This window comes from Oculina patagonica, chromosome 5 (genome assembly GCF_052425735.1).
Source record: "Oculina patagonica isolate OP01 chromosome 5, crgOcupat, whole genome shotgun sequence".
NCBI lineage: Eukaryota > Metazoa > Cnidaria > Anthozoa > Scleractinia > Oculinidae > Oculina > Oculina patagonica.
The window spans coordinates 13,462,664-13,488,315 of record NC_135762.1 but is presented as its reverse complement, the minus strand read 5'-3'; the positions used below and the strand labels follow the sequence as shown (position 1 = coordinate 13,488,315).

At 38.5% G+C, this 25,652-nt stretch overlaps 1 protein-coding gene across 1 annotated transcript in view; it reads right to left on the bottom strand.

Annotated features, from left to right (window-relative positions):
• The window catches only part of LOC144655581 (von Willebrand factor D and EGF domain-containing protein-like), a 31,742-nt gene extending 6,346 nt beyond the window's left edge, over positions 1-25,396 (bottom strand). Inside the window, exons 1-22 of the mRNA XM_078515857.1 lie at positions 25,210-25,396; positions 22,802-22,855; positions 21,841-22,094; positions 21,229-21,321; positions 18,051-18,374; positions 17,595-17,668; positions 17,232-17,295; positions 16,307-16,522; positions 15,757-15,956; positions 14,856-15,306; positions 14,221-14,480; positions 13,609-13,723; positions 12,983-13,240; positions 12,475-12,589; positions 11,706-12,119; positions 4,269-4,379; positions 4,066-4,176; positions 3,348-3,542; positions 2,728-2,841; positions 1,976-2,089; positions 1,203-1,316; positions 803-916 (exon numbers count right to left, since the gene is read on the bottom strand). Coding sequence (XP_078371983.1) covers positions 803-916; positions 1,203-1,316; positions 1,976-2,089; positions 2,728-2,841; positions 3,348-3,542; positions 4,066-4,176; positions 4,269-4,379; positions 11,706-12,119; positions 12,475-12,589; positions 12,983-13,240; positions 13,609-13,723; positions 14,221-14,480; positions 14,856-15,306; positions 15,757-15,956; positions 16,307-16,522; positions 17,232-17,295; positions 17,595-17,668; positions 18,051-18,374; positions 21,229-21,321; positions 21,841-22,094; positions 22,802-22,855; positions 25,210-25,387 — 3,943 coding nt within the window. The 5' untranslated portion in view covers positions 25,388-25,396. The remainder of the gene's footprint in view (positions 1-802; positions 917-1,202; positions 1,317-1,975; positions 2,090-2,727; positions 2,842-3,347; positions 3,543-4,065; positions 4,177-4,268; positions 4,380-11,705; positions 12,120-12,474; positions 12,590-12,982; positions 13,241-13,608; positions 13,724-14,220; positions 14,481-14,855; positions 15,307-15,756; positions 15,957-16,306; positions 16,523-17,231; positions 17,296-17,594; positions 17,669-18,050; positions 18,375-21,228; positions 21,322-21,840; positions 22,095-22,801; positions 22,856-25,209) is intronic.
• Between the last annotated feature and the right edge of the window lie 256 nt (positions 25,397-25,652).

Below are 25,652 nucleotides of genomic sequence, written 5' to 3'. Positions count from 1 at the left end.
CGACTTATAGGTGTGTCGATAACGTTTTTGTGTACTTTGATATCACAAAAAGTTTGTAAGTGAGCGAAAAAAATATCAGCTACTATTCGAGTCAAGGGTTCGACCGAACACTCCAAGATGGCGGACGCCAACAAATCTCAAACCATGGTCTTAGTTACCAGTCCTCTTCGGTTCGAATCATCACATCTTAACACGAAGAATCCAAAATCGCTTTATACTAACATGATAACATTAGGCTCGAGACTACGTCCTCGCCTAAAAAGGTAAAGTCTGTGTCCGAGCCAAGTGGTCCATACAGCCGGAGCTTATCCCGGTTTCGGTAGCATTAAGCGACTAGGATTATTGCTACTCCCCCCTGGATGGGATGCTAGTCAATCGCAGGGTTACCCCAAGCAGTAAATTCGCCGGTACACATTTATACACGTTCGTGGTTGGGGAGGGAGTGGGGAGATGTAGGCGACCCATCTTAAAGGAGCTACGTCAAAGGGAATTTCGCAGATTTTTGGTCTAAACTGTTCTGAAATAAGTGGTAGTCAACTTAACCTTTGAAAAATATTCTCTGTGAACGCATAAAGGAAGATATAACTTTATTTGCGGATAAAAATCAAGGTACGTACGGCTATAAATACCGATTTTTTGAAGACGTGCGGGACAACTTGAAAAGTAAAGCTTTAATTTTTCAAGTTGCAATCCATTTCCATCCGCAGCCAAAGACGCTTGTGAACAGTTTCAGTGCTCTTATGTAACAGTTTTCGTTTCTAGTGCTTATGGTGTTTCCTGTATGCAGTTGCAAACTACTCACTTTCTTCGCAGTTATTTCCTGTAAATCCAGTTTGGCAGATGCATGAGTAGCTATCGACACCGTCCTTGCACGTACCACTGTTTCTACACGGTTGATTTGCACAATCGTCAATGTCTGAAATTTCCATGGCAAACATTGATCATTTCTCTATTGTGTAATATTTAAAATAATGTTTTGCTTTACTACAAATTGGCCATATGTTTTCTAGAAAAACGTATAAGGGCGGTACATGCGACTTCAGTGGTACACGCTTCTCTTGTCGTGCAAAAATTGTAAACAATTTTCATCATATAGTATTTTTTTAAGCAATAAACACTTAAAAAGACTGTGATTGTTGCAGGGTTTTAAAACACGATCAAAATCTTACGATATTTTCGTCTCCCACACAGCCTTGACTTACCCGTTTCGCAGTTATTTCCAGTAAATCCAGTTTGGCATGTGCACGTGAATGAATTGACACCATCTTTACACGTGCCGTTATTTTTACAGGGTTTCTTGGCACAATCGTCTATATCTGAAAATGTATAAAGGGAACTTAGGTAGGAATGTGTTATTTATTAAGTTGTATTATTTTTAATTGTAAAGTGCAGTAATGTTGAGATAGGTCTTGGCCCACTGGTTTGCGTGCTGGAATCGATGCGGATTGAGCCCTGCGGGTTCGAGCCCTCAGTGGCCGCGGGGTCATAACGTTGTGTTCTTGGACAAGATACTACTATTTAAGCCCTTTCCATTAAGGTGTTTCTCATTCAGGAGGGAGTTGAGAATACTTCTAGTCCTGAAAACGCTGCAGAAACCAGGAAAAGCTCTAGTGGTATAGGCCACTTGATTCGACGCAGTACTCGTGGAACAATGGAAATACTTGGAAAGAATTCAGAGAAAGCAAAACGAGACGATTATGTTTTTTTTTAACTCCAATAAAAGAAAAATTGTCTGCAAGAGGATTACTAGAACATCATGTATGCTTTTTTATTCTTTCATGCACACGTGACCATCAAGTAGTGAGTTTCTATAGCTTCTTATCTATAACATCAGTGCGTTTTTCTAGGAAGGAGAATTGCACTTTCTAACCAGTTTCTTTTCATTGCCATACCAGTTTAGTTCATGTTTTATTGATGTTTCGTAGTTGTCATCGGGGGTGTTAACAAAGATATTACAAACTCCCTTTTCACTTACCAGTTTCACAATGTTGGCCCGTGAATCCTTCCTGACAGACACACGAATAACTATTCACTTCATCTGAACAAGTTCCGTTGTTGTGACACGTGACATTGGCACACTCGTCGATATCTTTTGAGTAAAAATTAAATTTATTTTTTCCCTAGCTATTGCAATATAAAAGGCCTAAAATTTATATACATAGCTGACCATACGATTACTGTATAGCTCTTCTACTTAGTACGTTTTTAAAATTGTAATCCTGGAAACAATCATGTTTGTAAAAACCCTCCCCTAATTTGGGCGGTATCCTTAAGTTATCTGATGCTGTTCATCTTTTTATCTATCATTCATGAGGTTTTCATGTGACATCTGCTTATTCCCAATGTTGCTTTGGAAATCATGTGGCCACATAAGGTTCTACGCCAATTAAAAATCTTCTAATTTTCAGTGTTGTACATTCTTACGGTAAATTGACGGCGAATTCGTTGACTTCTCTTGACATCATATTTTGTGTTGGACATTACAAAATGGTCACAGAAAAACCCATTACCCCTTCTCCATCTCTTCCCTGTACGTCATTGGTGCCTCCAAGAGTTAATTTGGGTTTACAATGCCACAAATCTTTTACAAGAAGCTTCCTCAAATACTTATACAGTAATCGGGACGGCAAAATATGTCAACGTTGAACATGTTACTTTTTAAGTAGTTATTACTTTAAAGTAAGTTTAAGAACATCTTAGCTTAGGAATAGCACGAATATTGATTACCTGTCTCACACCAGTCCCCGGTATATCCTTTTTGACATGAACACGTGAAGTTATTTATTCCATCTATACAGGAACCACCGTTTTTGCAAGTAACATTGACACAGTCATCAATATCTGGAGAGTAAATAATAAAAGACACATTTTTGTTATTATTTGTTGGTGGTAATATCAATTATTGGATCATCAACACCATCGTAGTTATCATTATCCTTTTTTTAACAAAAATAATGCATGGACTTTACAATTTGAAATGAGTCGACAAATTATGACCGCCAAACAGGGCTTGCATAGTTATTTATTGCAAGAATATCACTACTTAGTATAATCTATCCCGCATTTTCTGCGAGATGTTAAAACCGTTCTGCAAAAAGTTGTCTTAATGTAAATTATTTTCGAATATTGTTTCCTTTTGTTTCAGTTTTGTAGCTATGTTGTCCCTTTACAAAATACCGAAATAGCTTAAAACTCCACCTGAGTGTTGAATAACTCGTCTAAAAATTATAAATGAGCTCCATTTGAAGAGAGATTTTCATTCCTCCACACTTATCCGCTTGAAATAAGCTTAGCCAAACCGATCCATTCGAGATCCATTAAATTGTAGAAGGGGCTTATGAACATACTTTTGCAATTCTTTCCGTCGCCAGTGTATCCCGTTGGACACGGGTCACATGCAATCGTGTGTGTTTTCTGGATACAGCGGACTCCAGGAAAGCAGGAATCACTGCTGCAATTTCTGACGATCACGTCACAATGTGTGCCAGCAAACCCAACGTTACACTGACAAGTATAGTTGTTTATGAGATCTATGCATGTTCCTGAGATAAAGAAAATAATTATAGAATTGGTTAAAATGTCCCCTAATGTCACAATGCCTTTAATGGGAGAAAACAAAATAACTTTATTTAAGTGTCAGTGTATTTAGCACTGCTGTGCTATTTGAGGACACTGTCCACTTTTCTTTTGTGTATTGATACATTTTGCCTAATACTGGCCAGTCTTACAAAATTAGCACTCCAATAGAGTTTTTTTTTTATCTTAAATGTGGTTGAAATTGAATAGCTTTTAAAATTATCGAAAACCGAGGACTTTTCATTTCCATGTGTGATTTTACGTACATAACTTAAAACGAAGGGAGTTTCGATTAACACGAGCGTTCTAATTCAAATAAGTTATATACAATATTCACTGATTATGATGTATTTGGCTGCCTGGGTATATTCAGACCGGATCTATATCTAGGATTGAAAATAATTATTAACTAACAGGTACTAGGAACGCACGAATTGAGCAAAAGATCTAACTGCCCTTTAACTTGTCTCTCTAGCCTGTAGTCCTTACCATTTCCACAGATTGAAGGTGGGCAATCATTTATGTTAGTTTCACAGCGAACACCAGTGAAACCTGACTGACACGTGCAGCTAAAGCCATTAACCTTGTCAGAGCAAGTACCTGGATTAAACGTGATGAGAAAAAGAAATGTTATTTCCACGTAATGTTTTTAGTGTAAATATCAAAATGGTAATGAAGATTACCATAATTACCGTGTATACATGGAGATGATTGGCACTCGTCTATTTCAAGGCTGCAGTTATAGCCCGTGTAACCAGGCTCACACTGGCAGGTATAGTTATTTACTGCATCGCTGCAATTTCCTGGTGGAAGCAACAAACACGGGAGTTTATTAATTTTGATTTTTTTAAATTTGTTTATTAATTTTACGAATACACTATCCTATGCTAAGAATTCCCTGATATTTTAGGAAGACTGTAACCGACATCAACTTAAAGATACTAAGTTAGACAGAGCTGAGTGGTGACGTCCTTATAAGCGAAAAAATGATAAACATTGTAGATAGAATGGAAGTATGGAGGTATCTTGCAATATCCGTATACTGAAAAGAGTAAAAAGCATCAAATAACTTACACACACGAATTTGCTTTTCTTAATTTTATATAGCTAAGTTAGCCTACAGCTAACGAATCCGAAGATGCATGATATATTTTCCTACTTAGTTTTTAAGGGAGATAAAATTACTGAAATGGAAGAATATGCGATCAGTGACAACAGTAGACTTTCAATAAAGTCCTTCGTCACTCGATCTCGCGACTTCGTCGCTCGCACGGCCGCTTTGCGGCCTAAAAGGCTCGCTTCGCTCGCTTATTTACTGTGAAAACTCGTGAGGTCGACTTGTGGCAAGTCTATTACAACAGTTGTGAAATACAGTCCTTGAAATGAATTCAATTGCCACTACGGAGGTGTACTATTTTACGCTGCTTTAATCTGTATCAAGTCTCTGTCACAGCTAACCTGTAGTCTAAAGCTTATTCCTCGCGAAGCGAGGCCGAAGGCCGAGCGTAGCGGGGTGTATAATTTTGTCCCTCAAAAGGATCAGGCGGGATGAAATCTCGTGTGGAGTTTACGGTCATATATATTTCTATATATATATATATATATATATATATATATATATATATATTTGTGAGCTTGGTGTGTGGCGGAAATGACGTCACACGGCCGCCGCGCGCTGGTGGCCTAATGGTAAGGCGTCGAACTTGAAATCAGATCTTCGGAACTGAGGTCGGGGGTTCGAATCCGGCTAGGGTTTTTTTTTTTTCTTTTTTTTTTGTGAGTTCGAATTCTGAGCCTTTCGTTTTTATCGTTTTTCTTTTCGGATTAAAATAACATTGATCTCCACATAATACTCCCTCAACGCCTATTCAGTCTATAAATCTTTCATCGCCATCAGGGGCGCGCGGGCGGAGGCTTCGAATCCTCCTGCCGTTCGTTCTTCTGTGACAACGGGTTTTGCGTCTGTGACACGGAATTTGTTGCTCAAAACTCTTCAACGGGTGAACGGGCGATGAGAGGCCTTTCTTCGGCTGAAACTGTCGGCGAATTGGACTGAACGAACTGAACTGGGGATAGCTCAGAGCAACCACGCTTGCTGCGAGAGAGGAACTTGTCACGGGTTCCAAAGTACCGAGGGATCTGCTACACTGGAAACAGGACACAAGAACTTGGACTTCACAGGTTTATTCTTCGTCTCGGCGTAAATCTTCTATGTAACTCCACGAGATGTAAATCGACTTTACAATGATAACAGCGTTCTATATATACTAATGCTAAACCTAATTGCATCATACAAAGTACAATTGAAAGAAGGCTGAGCAAAGTCAGATTACAACACAAAAGCAAAGTGAATAAGTTCAACTGACGAGTTTGTAGACTAAACGGTACAGCTAAATAAAATTTAATTAGAAGCATTTTAAACTAAAAACAAGATTGAATAGAGTCGGTATATTTGAAATCATAAACTAACCAAACTCAATTATGAACAAAAGCTAAAATAAAAGATACATCTGTCGAATGTATATTCAACCTTGAAAGCTGTCTAAATTCGAATTGTTTTCGGTAATGGACAAAACGAAAATTGAAATTAACTTCTCTTTATATTTTTCTCGTGAATAAGACTCGAGTTTAAACAGCGACAACTTACACGCGTGATTATTTACTTTAAGTACAAAAGTAATTTACCTAAGCATAGAAATCACTGTTTGCCTACAAAACTCATATTTGCACAGTTTCCCGAAGAATGTAACTCTAGAAGTGCAAAGGTCCTATTTTATGATAATCTCCCTAAACATTGATTAATTTCTCCTGACATTCCTCCCACCTTTAAATCGAGACCTCCTGGTCGAGCAAAAGCAAAAGGCACCTAGAACTCAAATTTACTATGACTGTGATACTAGCCTTTAAACGCTCTAAAAAATTCCTAATCATGTATCATCACACTTTCCCTTAACTTTTAAATCTCAGAGTATCAACTTCTTTACGTTACGTTTACTTCGCTAAGACACTGTTTTCTTGATGCTACTTAAACACCTTCATTACTTAAAATGTCAACATTTTCCTTTAAAGTTCCTTGTCTGTATGACTCAATACTGTGGTACCGTCAGTCATCATTTCCAAGTTGTGCTCTAATGACATAAAAGACGTCTTTCTTTCCATCTTCGGGTAATTCCTGGTCAACGGTTAACGGGCTCTCCGGTTCAGCTGTCGTCAATAATTTTATTCTCTGCAGCTTTCTTTTATGTAGATCAATTTTCGAATCCATTTCCTTGCCTCTACGGTACACTTGACTAACGGGGGTACAGAATAAGCGACCATCTTGAATTTTATTATCTGGGGCTTTTTGGACGAAGAACTTTGGAATTTTCTGAACAACGGGCTTGACATTGACTTTCGTGCACGGTGTGCATGAAGCTGTGAGTAGGTACAGTACAACAAGCATCAAAAGTAGGAGTGGCTGCTGAAATCCTATCTCTTTGTTCTTTTGACTTCGATGGGCCAATTTGCAGTTAGGCTGGATACTCTTCTGGGAAGGTGCAGGAACAACTTGAGTGGCTACGGTCGTCTTTTCTTTTAACTTCTTTTGTTGGGCAAGGAAGGTTCCCATAACTGGTACTGTCGTTGTATCAGAATGTTTTCTGGGATGTCCAGCTGCTGAGAAGGATAGAGTACTGTCTACCAGATTAATCAGGGCTCCGTTCTTTTGTAGAAAATCACGACCAAGGATTGCGTCGTAGGCGAGGCTCTGAATAACATGAAACTCACAGGAATACTCATGTCCATTCAACTGTAAAGGAACGGTAATCTTGCCCAGTAGTGGTACGGTATCTCCATTGAATGTCTGCACTGACGATAAGGAACCATCACTCAACTTAGGCGGGAACTGACCATAAATCTTTGTGAAAAACTGTTGGTCAATGGCTGATACACATGCTCCAGTGTCCACGAGTAATTGAACGGCTTGACCTGCTATTTTGCCTGCTGTGGTTAGGTCACTGGATTTAAGGTTAACATCTTTTCCACGTAACAAAAGGACATTGCTTGGCTGAACTGATGAGTTCGTTTCTCGGCGAGTTCTTTTGTGTGACTGTCCTTGCTTCGGCATAAGTTGACTTTGCTGCTCATTGGTTAATGTCAGCTTCACTTTCTGATTTGAACTTGGGATATTTACATCTGCTTCTTGGCTGTTCGTGTTTTCTTGCTTAGGGAGGGCGGCAATCACCTGATCTGAGGAGTTTTCTTCTCCTTCAAAAGTTAGGCTGCAAGTGCGCACTGGCTGGCGGGACGTTTCCGCTTCTGATCTCGGGCTCTCTGGCTTGTGATGGTAGTCTTGAACGTGACGGGCGTACTGCGCGTCTAGTGCGAGTAAACTTGCTGAGCATTGAAGTTCCTGCTGCGGATTTCCCTCTGGATTATAATCTGCACGGTAGTCTTGTCTCTCTCCTTTATTCTGGTATTGGTCTTCTGGCCGGTAATAATAGTAACAGTTGTACTGAATATGGCCAACGCGTCCACACTTATAACACACCGGTTTAGACTGTCTGTGGCGTTCTCTGCTGCCTGCGAGCTCTGGGCGACTGATTTGGTTTCTGTGGTTTCTTATTCGGTTGTCTACTCGTCGGTACATACTTTCGAGTTCGCTTCTGAAAGTGTTCTCCATACGGCGAATTTCTTTAGTAAGCTCTGGTATCTCACTTTTGTTAGTTTCAGAAAACGCGGCTATGCTAGTTGTGTTTCCATCTCGTGAATTACCATATGGCTCTGCTGCGGTAAGGGCATCCATTCTGGCGTCCATTTCACGGCCTAGTTTCTCTACTATATCTTTAAACTGATATATGGCATCTTGCATTCCCTTCTCGTTGCCGATAGTTTTGCTGAAGGAATCACTTAGAGCGGCGACTGCTGGTGGCCGGTTTGTTGGAACTCTGGATATGCTTACATCTGTTGAATTCCCAATAACCCGTTGATCGAGATCTTGCTTTAGGCTAAGAAGGCTTTCTTGAAGTTCTTTCATCTCTTTGCGAAGTATACGGGACTCTTGATTTTCTGCGGAGTAGGCTGCTATGGCCGTATCTTGGGTTTGCCTTGTAGCTGTGTTTTCAGCCCTTTTTACCAGTTCACCAAGCTTCGACAAGAGCGATTGTGTCTGCTGTTCTCCTTCTGGCTTTATTTTTGATCCATTGATCAGGGTGTCAAGTCTAGTCAAAATATCGTCTTCATCCTTGGTCGCCTTCTGGGTTAATAGTTTAGCGAGAAGTTGGTCAGTCATAGTACCAGAGGTCGTAGGTTGAGAAACTCGCGAAATGGACTCTGCAAATCGGGCGGCCTTCTCAGCTTCTGCAAATGTGGTCGGTTTGTTCATATAAACTAGTTGGCGAATCTCAGGGCGCAGTCCTTGTAGGAAATAAGACATCTTCTCTTTATTCGTCAGGTCGAGTCTGTTAAATTTGGAACAGATGTCATTCAGATAATGATCCAGTGTTTCGTTAGGTGCTTGACGGCGATTCAATAGATATTCACGCTGGCCATACCCAAGGTCCATGCTAGAATAGTGTTCTATCATGATTTGTTTTACCTGCTCAAAGGTAGTCTTCTCTTCTGCGTTTAGGTTGCGGTAGAAATCTTTAGCAGGTCCAGCCAAGTGTAGTACCAATTCTGTAAGCGCACCCTCGCTCTTGAGTGCGATGCGTCTTCGTTTCAAACGATTTTCGAAAACGTCGAACCATTCTACTACATCGTCTCCTTCTTGGCCACGGAACGATTGAATCTTTATGGTTTCTGGGACGACTATAGATGTCTGTTGTTGCTGTCCAATCCTTTGCAAGGTTTCGGTCAAGGTTTGGATTAGATGTGGATCCATATTTACTTCTATATCTTGATTCTGATTTTCTTCTCGGTTTCTTTCTTCTGGATAACGGGAGTGGTCTTCACGGAATTCAGAACCGTCTTCTTGCTTGTATTTATCTCCCCTGTCTTCGGAAAATTCTCGCTCGCTGTCCGTTTCTGTGTATCCGGCTTCTTCACTAGAAACAGAATCGATACGAGCTCTTTTTTTGTTTTGTTTTGGTTTTCTGTAATTTGCGTGTGCTGCCACTTGCTGGTGAACAGTCTGTTGTGAATTAATAATCGGGTTTCTTGAGTCAACGAAGCTTGTTTCTGGGCGTTCTTCTTCGTTGTGTTCGCGGATCTCCTCGACTTCTAAGGCGACGGGCGGCCTGCTTCGGAGTCTTCTAGAGTCGATCGGCGAAAAATCTTCTAATGAACTGCTCGCGCTGCCTTCACGCGGAACGCAAGAGAATCGCTGAACTGGAGTATTTGGTTGAACAATGAACTGTCCTTCGTTGGGCGGGTCCAGGCTGATATCTAATGCTTCTCGATCGGTTCTGTCGGATGGACCTGGACTGGAAAATGCTGTGGATCTCTGGCGGGAGCTCTCAGGCTGTGATTCACTGCGATAGACTTCGGGCGTTGAACTTAAGAGGTCACCGTAGCTTAAAGCGAACGGCAGTTCCTCTGAAAGTTCACAATTCTCTTCTTCGGATATATCGCACTGAACGCTTGTGTTGACCTTAGGAACTCCGGGTCGTTTATATACGTATAATTGCTTAGGTCTACTTCGTAAATTGTATCTATGTAATTTCTTCGAAATGACTTTCTTGACGGACTTCATAAATTAGAAATAAAACTTCGCTTACTCACGTACTTGGGCGACTCTGTCTTTGTTTACTCGGCGCTCCAAGGGATTTACATCTCGTGTGTTCCAACCATTGAACTTGTTGGGGATTCTTCGTTCTTGCTTGTCCTTAGATATTCCAGATGCAGCTACACTGATTCTCCTAACACTGTGACAACGGGTTTTGTCCACTACTGGGACAATGGGTTTTGTTGCTCAAAACTCTTCAACGGGTGAACGGGCGATGAGAGGCCTTTCTTCGGCTGAAACTGTCGGCGAATTGGACTGAACGAACTGAACTGGGGATAGCTCAGAGCAACCACGCTTGCTGCGAGAGAGGAACTTGTCACGGGTTCCAAAGTACCGAGGGATCTGCTACACTGGAAACAGGACACAAGAACTTGGACTTCACAGGTTTATTCTTCGTCTCGGCGTAAATCTTCTATGTAACTCCACGAGATGTAAATCGACTTTACAATGATAACAGCGTTCTATATATACTAATGCTAAACCTAATTGCATCATACAAAGTACAATTGAAAGAAGGCTGAGCAAAGTCAGCTTACAACACAAAAGCAAAGTGAATAAGTTCAACTGACGAGTTTGTAGACTAAACGGTACAGCTAAATAAAATTTAATTAGAAGCATTTTAAACTAAAAACAAGATTGAATAGAGTCGGTATATTTGAAATCATAAACTAACCAAACTCAATTATGAACAAAAGCTAAAATAAAAGATACATCTGTCGAATGTATATTCAACCTTGAAAGCTGTCTAAATTCGAATTGTTTTCGGTAATGGACAAAACGAAAATTGAAATTAACTTCTCTTTATATTTTTCTCGTGAATAAGACTCGAGTTTAAACAGCGACAACTTACACGCGTGATTATTTACTTTAAGTACAAAAGTAATTTACCTAAGCATAGAAATCACTGTTTGCCTACAAAACTCATATTTGCACAGTTTCCCGAAGAATGTAACTCTAGAAGTGCAAAGGTCCTATTTTATGATAATCTCCCTAAACATTGATTAATTTCTCCTGACACTTCTTCTTTTTTTTAATGCCATCAAATAAATGTCCAAAATGCGACTATCCAATAATTTGTCGATGATTTTGAAAATAGCCTGCGCTTCCCAACGCTTTATACCTCTTTACGAACCAGAAAAAGCCACCATCTTCAAAGCGGAGTAGACCCTGGGAACGAGGGTTTCGCGGCCATGCTCGTTGAAATTTCTAACAAATATATCTTTCCGCCTACTGTGGAAAATTGAATATGTACAATTCAATAAATGTTCAACTTCAAATAATCCACTCCTTATTTATAACACCTCCCCCCCCCCCTACCCAACCCAGAGCTTCGCGAAGCCCTGCGAGTCACGTATTACTAGTCTCTTTATACTTCATACAAATTAAGAGTATGTACATTTTGACTGCCAAAATGTTTCAAACTCACCGTGAACGCAAGGAGAAGATAAACATTCATCGATCTCCTTTTCGCACCTCTGTCCCTCGTAGCCAGGCTGGCATTCACAAACGTACATGCCTGATCCTCTAGGGTGGTTGGGATCAGGCCTACATGTTCCTTTATCGGTACAGGGACACGCTACGATTTCTATTGTCATTTCAAATGTCGATGAAGCATTGCACTCGTCGGTAGCTTTGAAATAAAACTTCTCGGAATTATTCGTCTCAGGTTTCCACAAAAGAACGCCTCTTTCGGTCACTTTTGCTTTTGAAGGACTTCCAGCCATCAAAGATATCACGAAAGGCCTGCTTTCCGGGTCTTCACCTTCTAGTTGAAGCTGCAAATCTTCCCCATTGAGGCAATATCTTTTGTTTGGCGTAGTTATGTTGGGAGGGAAATTAACTAAAATGAAAAGAGAAATTTTCCATCAATGATTTTAGCCTCTAACGGTTTCAAATTTTATTAAATAAAGTGTTTTAATGACAATCAACACGCCACTTGTGTACCGCCGCAAATGCCAAATTTTACAAATATAAAAAAGGCTGAAAAATCTGCCACTTCCTGTACGCAAAAGTAAACGGAGATTGGTATAATTTTAAGCGAGATATATTAACATCTCACTGTGATGGTAACTTTATACGTAGGTGGCGAAAAAAGATTAAGGTACTTTCAATGATGTGGTACAATTTGATAATAACTATTAGTGCAGTCAAAATACTAGTAAAGAAGTTGATCTAAGATTGCAGCAAGTACTCACTCATTCGCTCGGTCCAGGTTATCTGGTCAACTGATGTGTTGCACTGCTGACACCAGTCTTTGGGGTTCGGTGCTTCCTCAGCGAAACAGTGGCCTCTGATCAAACATGCATCTCTCTATCATTGCATGACAAAAAGAACGAATATTAGCGGCTTGTAGCAAAGGATAGGCGAAGATGTGCTACAAAAACTGAGATAACCATTTACTTCTTTTAAAAAAGCTTTATTACTTATTGTGTTTTTAAGTAGTAATGATTTGTCAATTAAACAAATTATTGTTGGTCGTGAACGTTGAACACTTAAAATTCCGCGACGTTTTTTGTGAAATTATAACTGTATAAGTTCATTTGCTCCATAAAATGGTAAAAATGTGTTCTCAAGAAATATGGCCCTGTCATTTTTCGAGCTTTTAGTTGAGACGCTAGTACCCGTGAAAGTTGCATTGGTGAGGACGTATTTTTCAAAAGTATCGGCACGTTTTACAAATAATCACCAAGGCAACCATTTTACCTTGAGGGAACAGCCATGCGAAATGTTGCATTCTTGGCACACGGAATCAAATGTGATTAACTTAAGGGATTCTTGGCTGTGATGAACCTTGTTATTGGATACAGCTATCACGTATCCGGCTGCTGGAGTGCCTTCCACGTCATAATTACCCAGATTCAGCGGGGGCGTCGGAAGATGACACTCGATGGCAAATAGGTCGGTTTGAGTAGCATTTAAATGTTTTGTTTCGTTGGAGGGAACCCACTCTCCTGGTACAACCTGTTAGAAAAACAAAGAAAAAATGGATAATAGGTTATTTTACCATACACAACCATCCCAAGTCAGGGGTAAGATTGGAAATGCCGGATTCATCGGTGAGATAATTTTTGATGTGCAGACCACTATGGTCATAGCATATCACTGAATAAGGGTTCTGAAATCTCAGTTATCAATTTAGTCTTTGGCGATTGCTCAATAACCATTTTAAATGACAACTATTTCTCAGCTATATCAGTCTCAGCTTATAGTTAAAATTTGGACTCATTCTCAGCTTGAGTTTAACCTCGTCCACACCCTCTTTGCAGAGTCGGATCTATATATACAGCAAATCAAGAAAACTAAAAAATAAATACAATAATTCTACTTACTGAAAACTCATTTATATGGCATGTCAAATTCTCTGAATCCAGAAAGTATTCTCCAAAGACAATAGTTCTCATGCAGGGTCTGACTCGGATGTCGCAAAGTCCTTTGTCTAATATCCTAAAACAGAATTTAAAATTGATAAAAATTGTTGATGGGTAAGTTTCACAGTACTAAGAAGGAACCATAGCAGTTGTTGGTGGTGATGAAAACCGCTTAGATAGGAAAGACACGAAATTCATCATAGTAGCACTTTAAGGAGCACAGTGCCGTCTTGAAGACGACGGAAGAGTCAAAGGGACAATTCAAAGGGTGTTTAACTTTGAGGAAGAGAGAAAGAGGGAAAAGAAGTGTCAAAAAATAACGAAAAAGTCAAAATTGATGCATAAATTTAATGCTTAACTTTTCAAAAAGTAAAATCAGTGACGTATATATCAAGCGTGAAGTGGAGAAATATGCTGACCTCTGTTCAGAATTAAGAATGAAACACCTTTAGCCTCACCTTTGTTTGGAACAATTTTTAGCAGAAAAATGGTTACGGACCTTTACCAGAGGCCAAGCACTGAACGATTGATACTGCAGAATAAACAGTTGATAAGCAAACAAGGATTTCGTACCTAAATAGTCGAGGAACTTCATCAAATCTCATTGAACAGTCAGCTGAGATATACTCCTCATTGCAAACACAAGTCCCATTGGTGCAGTTACCGTTACCGTTGCAATCACCCGGGCACAAGTTCTGAGCAATCTTCGCGGGAGGAACCAAATTCCCCTCCTCGTCTTTGTCATAAGCAGAGAAATTTTTCACGGCCTGGAATTCGCAGCTTGATTTAAGACTTTCAAATGCTGATTCTACCCAGTTCAGGTCACCCGTCAACTAAAAGGATGAAAAGTGTAAGCATAAATTTCATTTTGAGAAAAAAAGAAATTGTTACGCATTTTTGTAAGTTAATTTTAATCAGTAATAGTTTTATGCATGCAGTAGTTTATTATATTTTAATTAGATTGTTTCAATTAGACAATTTATAGTAGATAGTAACAAATAAAGAGCCACTATAATGGAAACGCTATTAATAAATCGTTTACTTACTTACTTGCTTACTGACTGACTGACCATGGCCAGTTGATAGAAACATTGACCGAGTATGAACCTAGCTAGAGGTACCATAATGGCAATAGCTAACTTGATGAGACGTCTTTGGGTGTTACTTAAGTGATTTTTTGTAGTCTTTCAATGCAGGGTTGTACTTACTTTTAAATCTTCGGCACAAGCTTGAATGGCACTTGTTGCATTAACTCCGGTAACCTCAAGACAAACTTTGGCTGCAGCAGTGTCCAGGATACTCTTTCGGCAATATTCAGTTGCGTTTTCTAAGGACATTTGGGTCTGCACGGCACGTTTACCGCGTTTGGAATACATGTTGTGTTCTGTTTTTTCATTGTCGTATAGGTAGATGATGTCATCGCTGTATATAATCTCTCTTTTGTTCCTATTAGCATTCTGAGCGTCTGTAGTCCGGTCTTTGAATGTTGCACCTGGCATGCCATTAAAATTCATTATTTCGAGGTTGCATTTTACTTGCATTGCCCCGCCATGCTTGTTACATTTACAACGATCCATATTAAGTTCCAACTCGGTGTCTTCACAAGACTTATCAGTGCAGGCCGGTACTGTCCTGAACAGACTTTTTGACGCATCAACTCTATGAAAAAGATATCACAATTACCAAGTCATGAATGCAACTTTAAACACAATTGAAAGTGTTAAAAAAGATCTGAAGTGAAAGTCGAAGAAATTAAAACCAAAACAGACAATACCAAAAAAAGCAAAACAGGCCTGTAGGAAATAAAATAAATTATTATGATAAACTGTGAATTTCCAATGGTGAATTGTCTCATTTCTCCCACCCAAAAGTGTCAAGTATCAGGGTTAGGTACAAAAGTAATTAAAATGTTTTTACATTTAGAAATGAAACATCACGCCTTCGTTCGGGTTAACTGCTTATTTTAAAGCTTATTATTCTTCTTATTTTCTTTACTTTGAACGATTTTGAAAGTGTGAATAAACATATGAAGCGTCAATTCCCTATAATAAGGTGAAGCCCTATCCCTACCGTTTGACTGCTTCTTGTAGAGCTTATTACACGTCTTACCTCCAGCTTTCCCCGAACAAGTCAGCGTTTCCATGAGGCTGCTTATCTCCACCAAGTTCAAAGTCGTTATCCTTTACTCCGTCGAAGTTTCCACACATACCCTCCGTTTGACCTTTGTCGAATTTTGGGGCTTCCATTTCAACGTTATTTCCCCAGGAGTATCGTTTTATTCTGACCACTGTCCCAGAAGCAAGTCGAACCTTAAAAAAACACATCATAAATTCATTGTATTTTTGTGTCTCTTATAAATTTATTGGAATTAATATTATTTTTCGTTCTTGTTTTGGTGACAAAGAATAGCATTTGCCAATTTTACAAAGAAACTTAATAAAAATTTGAACGCAGCATTCAAAATTCCTCATATCTTCGTAAATTCTGCTTTCAAATTTGGAAATGATACAACTTCTATTGCGTTCCAAATCAATTTGTAGAGAATACTGAAGGCACATGTTTTTACAAGAGAAAAATGAGCAAAGTTTTCACTATTTATGGACCTAATATAATTTAATATGAAGTATTACTTCAGATATATCAATTAACCTTTCCTTACCACGTATTCACTGTACCCTCCAAGTTGTCGAACCAGAATCCTCGTGCCTCTCGTCAGGCGACCAGGACTGGTTATCAAAACTTTCATCGGACTTCCGTAATTGTATTGTAGATCTTCAGTACAAGAGCTTAGAACAATGACGTCACGCAGCTCCCTGATAGCCACACCACAGTTGCACGTAACAGTTCGCCCACAATGCCACAGTCGTGTATGAATCTTTATCAAAAATCGAGAGAAATAGATGAAGATAAATAGATAATGCTATTCAATGTATGATGTTATCCAATATGCTACAAGACAAATTAATGAAGTTGATACTTATTGCATGGAAAGATGGCATGCTGGCATTGTTTTGTTTTGGGTTGGTTTTGCAAATAGATTCCAAATAAAAAATATGTTTTTCCTTTCCTCAGTACAAGTCAGCAGTAATGTGTTGGTGAAAAACAAACAAACAAAAAACTGCTTTTGAATTGTTGCAGCAGCTGTTAAAAGGGGATTCAAAAGCGTTCACTTTTGAATTAAATTGAGGCAGACCCACAAGAGGAAGAAGAAGAAAAAGAACAACAACAATAGCAAACACAACAATAACATCAATAACAAACAACTATATAATAAATTCCTTGACAAGGAAGCTGAGAGATCCACGCGCAAGTACAAGTTAAGATACTCTAGAACATCTTCAGGAAGACAAGAATTACTTTAAGTACGTTACAGTTCAAGAAATTTCAGTATGATTCGGGTGTGGAGGCAAAGACAACATCACTTGCATCTTTACAGGCCCCATCGCAATCGAAAAACCAAGAAAGCCAAAATGCAGTTTTAAAAGGGACAGATAAGTACAGAAATTTTAAAGAAATGTGGGCAGGTACTCCTCAAGCTAGCGTAGTCCAATAGTTTAGATTGTACGATATACCATCGTTCTCACCTCGAAGTGGCGCTTTGTGTTGCGGTAAAGTACAAAATCTCCTGGTCTGTAAAAGTCGTAATATCTAAGGAAAAGAACAATAATTGACAATTTAGTAATTGTAAGCTTAGCATTTAGTCAAGTTATTCATACTATCCTTAAGACACGAAGAGGATTATAATTATTTTGTGACATATATAGCCTTGTGTAAAGAACATTTTTTATTTTCACGGATGTAAAAGCTACTCTTTCCTCAACATGAAAACAGCAGCAGTAGCAGTAGCAGCAGCAACAACAACAAGCGAAAACGGAACAACAACAACAACAAGAACAAGAACAACAACAAAAGACAAAACAAATTGAATTCCTTTAGATGGTACATACTTTCCATCGAAAGTGGTATAGTGCGGATCTCCAGTAGCGATGCACATATCAACGGAATTCTCTACCTTGGTGATCTGTAATGATGAACAAATTGACGAATGAATGAATGAAAATAAATAAATTGCAGGTCAGTAGAGTGACTGTTTTGGTGCAGCACTTTGTAAGTTAACTATGAGAGGAGTCCTGTTGAGGTGGCTAGTACCTACTACAGCAACAATAACTGCATAATGTCTCAGTACATACGCATGTTATGTAGACGTGACCGATTAATAACAATGATTTCTAGACCAAATATGGACATCGTAATTTTTTACAATAATAAGATGAGATCACTGTATTAATTTGACAGAATAGAATTAAGCTGCATTCATGGTGGGAAAAAAGCGCAGTTTCTTAAACCAACCATTTTCATGCTAAGTCTAACCAAAGGCTATGCGAAATTACAACGCAACTTACCACAACGGGTGGAAGTTCGTAAAGGCCCCAGAAACGGTCTAATCCACTGTATGTTGATGTTACTGTAAATGTGAACGCCGATGGAGCAAACGCTTGGTTTGTGTTGTCGCACACTGCTTGAACTGATATATCTTTCCATTTGTGCTCGTCACCAGGCTTTATAGGTATTTTGCAGTCGTTCATTAGAAGGTCAGTAAATCTATCCTTGGTTCCGAATTTAATATCGATTTGGCCGCCCCGAATAGGAAGTGTTGGTCGCAGTTTTATTTTGTTTAGAGTGTTCCCCACATCACACTCCGTGATACTTAAAGAAGCAGGTTGAATCTAAGTTATAAAATATACAAGCAATAAGTGTCAAAACGTTTTAAGTGATAAATTTTACTCCTGCAGCAAAAGAGATATAGTACGTTATCAGTACAAGTAAGTTACAAGCTAATAACATTTGGGCCAAAATTAAACACTTTCAAAGTTTTAGCAACAAAATCCCATTCAAGGCTATCAAAAGCTTTTTCAAAGTCTATAAAGAGGAGCAGACCAGCGGTCCTTTTCGCATCTAAATGCTCCATTAAATCGCTTAAAAGTCTTATGTTTTGACCTATATACCTTCCCTTGACAAAACCGGTTTGATCGGAGTTAATTAGTTTTGGTAAACACTTCTCTATTCTCTTTGCGAGAGCTTTTGACAGAATTTTATAATCTAGATTGAGAAGAGATATGGGACGCCAGTTAGAAAGTTCAGAAAGGGCTTCGTCAGTTTTGGGTATTAAGGTTATTATTCCCCTCCTTTGGGAAATGGAAAGGGACCCACTTTCAAAAGCTGCATTGAAAGAGTTCAACAGATCTCTCCAGATAAGATCATAAAAGGCCACATAAAATTCTTTAGTAAACCCATCTTCACCTGGTGTTTTATTGTCCGAGAAAGAAATTACAACCTCTTTTAACTCCTCGTAGGTAAAATCGTGCTCTAGCGAATCTTGTTCCTCGGCGTTAAGTTGTGGAATTTCAATATCTTCAACAAACGACTCAAAACTCTGTCTTCCGGTACCTTGTGGCTCTCTGTTATGGCTCATTCTCGATGCATACATGTCGCTATAGAAACTCTCCAGTTCTTTCTCGACCTGTTTTGAATTTGATGTCACCTCGCCATTTTCTAATTTTACTTCGCGTATGAGCTTTTTTTCATAATTCGTCTTCTCCAGGTTAAAAAAATATTTAGTCGGTTTTTCCCCCTGTTCAAGCCATTTCGCCTTTGATCTAAACATAGCCTCTTTCCCTCTCTGTTCATATATATTTTTTAATTCTTCTTTTGCAGTTTCATATTCCGTTAAAACTTTCCGGTCTAAGACTTCGAAATCAGTATTACAAATTTTATAATCAAGTTCTTGTAGCTCGTTTTGAAGTGTTATTTCTCTTTTTCTGAGTTCAGATTTTTTTTGTTTAGAAAAATTTATTGTTTTCATACGTATTTCCATTTTAATCAATTCCCACAATAGTTGCTTATCGGTGACGTCGGAATATTTTACATGTATTTGTGGATAAAAGAATGCAATCCGTTCCTTAAATTCATCATTTTTAAGAAGGGAATTATTAAATTTCCACGTTCCAGGACCTCTCTTAAACTCATCTCTGATGGTAACACTCAAGAAGGTAGCTTTATGGTCTGGAGCTACTGAAGTTCGAATCTCAGCCGTTTGAGCATCCACGGAGATTGGGCGAGAGACAAGGATAAAATCTATTCTCGATTTCAAGTTATTAGTTTTGGATTCATAAGTGAATGACTTTATCTTTGGATGCATTTTTCGATATATGTCGAGAAGGTTTAATTCGTCCATAAGATTTACAACAGCGTCTCTGTAATTCGTTTTTTTCCAGGGTAAACCCCCACTTTTGTCTGCCTTATTAAGTGTACAGTTCCAATCACCAGCAATAATTAGCCGGGAGGTGTCCGTTTTTCTCACGAGAGATTCACTTAAATTTTTAAGGAATTCATTTTGATCTCGATAATCAGTGGGTGCGTAAATATTTACGATGAAAAACGTTTCCTCCAAGACTTTAAGTCTTGAAATCATAATTCTTCCTTGAATATCCGTTTGAACAACATCGAAGTTAAAAGTTGAATTCGGATTCAATAAAATACAGACGCCTTTGGAGTGTGCAGTTCCATGACAAAAAAAAATTTTGCCGCCCCATTCCGCAGACCATACTTTCTCATCATCAGGTTGTGAAAAAGTCTCCTGTAAACAAAAGATCGTAGCTTTTTGTTGTTTTAAATAACAAAAGATTGCTCTCCTTTTGTTCTGATTACGTAAACCTCGCACATTTAGTGAAATAATTTTTAGTTTACGTGCCATTGATGTTTAAGAATGAATTATAAAATTGGTTGTTAAAGTAATGCATGCCCCGGTAACTAAACAAAAACTGAAAAGAAACTAAAATAGACAAATGACTTACAACAATCGGACGCAAAAACATGATATGAAAAAAAAAAAAAAACTTACCTATCAATTCTTCTGGGAAAAAACAAGCAAACAATCCACATCGCCGATTATCAAGGCCAACTAAGTATTTTTTGCAAATTAAGACACGGAAAAATAATAATAATAAAAAAAAAACTATTAGGCATGATAAGGTTTCCTTTTGTTACCAAATTTTAGCTTCAACTTTAGGGGACAACTAATGCTATTATTTACTTTAAAAAAGCACGACAACGTTAAAAATTGTATAAGAGTAGAATCTATATAAAAATAACCTATGTTGTAGGGCGACCTCAATGAATAAACGAGTGAAACGTCAATTTCAGGGAAAACCGGTGCAAAATATGTCTACGTTTTTTTTTTCGGTTGATGGCAGAAAGTTAAATCAATCGCCGGAAAAAATATTTTTACTTAACAATGTTAACAAAGAAACGGATTTTCTGAGAATATTGACAAGTGTTATCCTTAAAAAATGCAATTAATCATGACACTAACACACATCGGTTGCCTTTTTTAAATGTTCCATATTTCAAACACATTAACGTTTACTCTTGCTGTTTAGTTTAGCTGGTCTCCCACACCAGTGGGCCCCCAAAAGATGCAGGTGCACACTGGTTGTTTTCCTTATTAGGTGCACACCAGATTGGTTTGACCTGTTCAATTAGCCACATACCGGTGTTGATTTTCGGTTGCCTTCCACTTACCTCAATTCCCGCGAAAAACAAAGGGCTTGCTACTGTGTTTGTCCATTTGTTGTCGGGATGAGTGTTATATTTCGCTCGTATGTCGCACCTTACCTGTGATAATAAAAAAAAAATAAAAATAAAAGTAAAAGACTGAAAGCCTGTTTAAGAACGTAGTAATTTTAACTTTTCGCGGTCTGTTGTGAATCCGTATATTAAATTCTAAAGCGGGCTTTCTGTTATCACAGCGGAATACAGGAAAAGTGCTACATGGTAACCTCATATACTTTCTTTAAATTATTCATGGTTTCCATCTATGCTATATGTCGTGTTTAAGAGTGGATGTGTTTGTATCTTTTATCCAGGGTTAAGTCATCTTCAATTGACCAGCCAAGTTAAAAAAAGAAAACGAATTTCAACCCATTTCTCATGTAACAAGTCATAAAAATGCACACAGTTAGATTACCATGCATGCGTTGGTACCTATTGTTTGAATACGTTGATATTTGAGCACAAAAGCTGACTCTCCTTGATGGTTTTGTTTTGGCTGGTTCTTGAATAACAGTGATCGTGAAATGTGCAAAGTATATGAAACTAAAATAGTAAAAATTCTGACAGAAGTCATCCAATTACCGTGTCACCAGGCTTGTAGTCACGTGCTCCTAGAAGAGAGTGCCGTCGGTTACAGGTACTTTCATTAGGGTTGTCACAGATGATCGTAGGCGTCACGCCTTTGCCGTTCACAAACCATTGAATCTCAAAGGATACGTTGTCCCAAGTTGGAAAATCAAAGGAGCACTTCAGGGTGACTTGCGGTTCGCTGTCATTTACGTAGTTGACGCTTGGAACTGGTACCATAGCGTACGGGAAATCCTTTTTGATGAGAACTTTGGAAACAAAAGTAGAATAAAATGAGCCGTCCAAGGTTAAAAATTACCATGTTAAGAAGTTGTTTTGAGTTTTGGGATGGGTTCGGGTAAACGATTTAAACTCTTTTACGGATCGTTTGTAACTTGTTTTGGTATTCTCCAATCGCTAGATAAGAAAAAAAATCGTGTTTCTTTATTTATTTTTGTACTACAGGCTATTTGGGAGTCTCCGGCTGCTATGTTTCACTTTCTTATATATAACAGTGTTATGTACACCTTGTTGTATACGACCGTTTTGTTTTGTTTTTGCTAGACTAAGGTTTTTTAAATTTTGATTGCATCTGTTAGATTCTGTGTCATCAACCTCACTCTTATATGGTGCTAAATCTCCCTCTTGCACAAGAAGAAGAAAACAGTGAACAAGGGAGACTTAACCCCGTCTGGGTAACACGCAAACTATTGCATCCTTAGTCGAAATTGATTTGCATGGCTAACGCTCAGAAGGAAGTTCAGGGGTTATTTCCAGCACTCTTAGTTATTTAAGAGTTAACTGCTCTGATTTCTACCTTGTCTTTTTAACTGCAGCGCTGTTCTGTATTGCTTTGCATTTATACCCTTCATATCCCCAAATAATGACCTGTAATTAAGACAACTTGCATTTGTATATGACAGCTATATTACTCGGTTAATATCTGTTCCGGCTACAACATAGTTTTGTTACGTACCTGTGCAGTTTGGATACAGACCAGACTGTCCTCTCGGGCATGGCCGTTTCGTCCCTGCTCACGGAAAAAAGTAAATAGCATGAATTTTATTGCCTGCAAAAGAGCTAAAACTAAAAGTATGATAGATGCGTTCCTTGTTTGAGCTAAATATGCCTTCAACTTTAATATTCTAACTGCGCATTTCAGGTCATTAGACGTTCTAATAAGAATTGTTTCCAAGAAAATGAAACAGAATGCAGATTTCGTATTCCCCGACAAAGACATCCCATTTTATTTTAAACAGGACAACAAATAAGGCAAAGTTTATACACCGAGGAAACTTCAAACTCGTAAAATATAGAAAAAATTCAACTTCAACAGCATTACGAGGATGAGTATGAGCTCTTAAAGGACCGTAATTTTAAATGTAATTTTGCCATTTGGAATCGAATTTGGAAGGATTTCGATTTCATGGTAAAATTTGTTGAAATGTGAAATGTTCAACTTATCGATCTAGAACCGGTTGTTGAAAGGGTGGATAACGTTACCCACGGGTTAAAACACTATACAGTGGATAGTTGTTGACAAAACAGAATGCGCTATCCATTGGATAGTAATTTATCAGGCCCCAGTTGTTCGAAGGTGGTACAGTGGAACCCCGATATAACGATATGTCAAGGGAGCAGTAAAAGTATATCGTTATATCGAGGTATCGTTATATCGAAACTCCCGATATAGCGATATGGTCGTAAAATAACCGAAAATATCGTTATATCGGGGTTAACTTAATCAAAGATACTGAAACTTAGAAAACTATTGAATGACAAGGAGGATAAAGAGGATAAAGTTGATAAAGGGGCTTAGAACACAGTATCATTTTCGTATATAATTGTACAAAGCTGTTGGCAGAAACATTAGAGATTACTCGATTACTGTAAGGTTATTGTGTTAAATTCAATGTTTTGCTTAAATTGGTACTGACTACTGATAATATCGTTATATCGGGAACGATTTTACGTTCGGTGCACTAAATTCTCATCGTTATATCGGAAATATCGTTATATCGAAGATCGTTATATCGGGGTTCCACTGTATAATGGTTCCCACCGGATAAATCACTATCAGGTGCCAGGATAGCGTAATATGTTTCGTCAGCACTTATCCACTGAATAGCGTTTTATCCGGCGGTGGATAGTAAACTGATAGTGTTTTCCACCCTTTGAACAACCAAAGCCTAGTGGATAGCGTTATCTTTCCTTTGGACAACAAGGATCTGTAAACACTCTTGTTCCTTGGCCATTTCAATTTGACAAGAGATAAAATACAAACAGCGGGAACAAATAAAACACACTGACTACGCATGGTTTGAAAATAAAAAGAAAGAAACTAAAATTTCCTTGACGTATTTTTTTGAGACCTTGACGTTTACTTTTTCACACCATGCGTGGTCCATGTGTTATGTTTGTTGCCGCTGTTTGTATTTTAATTTATTTTATTTTTTTTTTGCGTCAAGGACCTGTGCTTTATCTGATTAAAAGAGAACATTGCGTGACAAAAATAAGGTGCTTTGGTCTCGCAAACGTCAAGCAATCCTTTTAAAACGCTTCATTTCCATATTTTGCCTTTCTTTTGCTTTAAATTGTGCCATGCATTGACACAAAATGTAATCAGCGAGTTAGTTAATATGGCACGTATGTAACTGGATACCGAAACATCTTTTGTGACCCAGATGGCACGGATCATGATTTTAACATTTGGGCGCATTACCAAAACAAACAAATACACGCGGTTATCGTGGCAGTGGTAGTACATTCATTTGGTTCTATAACAATACGTGAGTTACTACATGTACAAGGGCCCAAGTAAAATTAAGTACGATAAAACTGTCAAACTTGAGACCGTCAATGTCCACTTTTAAGGATAAACGTTCCTACTGGACTAAATTCGTGGTCAATAGCAAAGTATGTTACTTATGAAACTCCTAACCCTAACCCTTACCCCTAACCCATCATACGCACGGAAACCCAGCAAAGCGAATACAACCCCATTATGCGACCTCGAAACTCTCAAATATATTGCGTTAATATTAATGTCTAATTTTCATCTTTACTTTCTTTGTGACTCCACTAAAAACACTTAGCTGCGTGATATGGTTGAAATGCATGTGACACATCCACATGATCCAAGGAATGCAACGTACTAACGTACCGACCTCAGTACATCCAAAACATACGCAAACGACGTCAAAATCTACTGATGTTTTAAACACAGTAATACGATCTCTAAAATAACTTAAATATATATTTCAATATACGTCCTTGGCTTGAGAGGCACTTTTCAAAACAACTAATATACACGAATAGTTTGCACGAATTTACAGTCGAAGCTGACAATTAAATTACGTTTCAATTGAAACAATCCATACGTACCTGCACAATAAGCCATTGGGCAACCAAGAGTTTGAACAAGACGATAGACATAAAATGAATCATTGCAGTTTTTCCCTTTAATAGCAAGGGCTAGACAGCCATTGTTCTGTTCGTCGTAATTGATGCACGCGGTTCTATCGACAATGCCGTCTGCTGTTGAAGGATGGGGAGGTCTCATCCAAATTGGTGCATACCGTAAAATTCCGGTTATAAGCCCCCCCGCTTATAAGCCCCCCAGGTTATAGGCCCATCAACCTGGAAACAAAAAAATACATCCGATTATAAGCCCCCCCGGATATAAGCCCCCCTCTACCGGATGACAGTACTGAACAGGGCTAAATGTTGCTTTTTGTGCGTTTTTAACTTAAAAACGTATTTCGATCAACACTCCCGAGGCTCGTTTCGAAACGTTTTTTTTATTCCGCTTATAAGCCCTCCCGGAT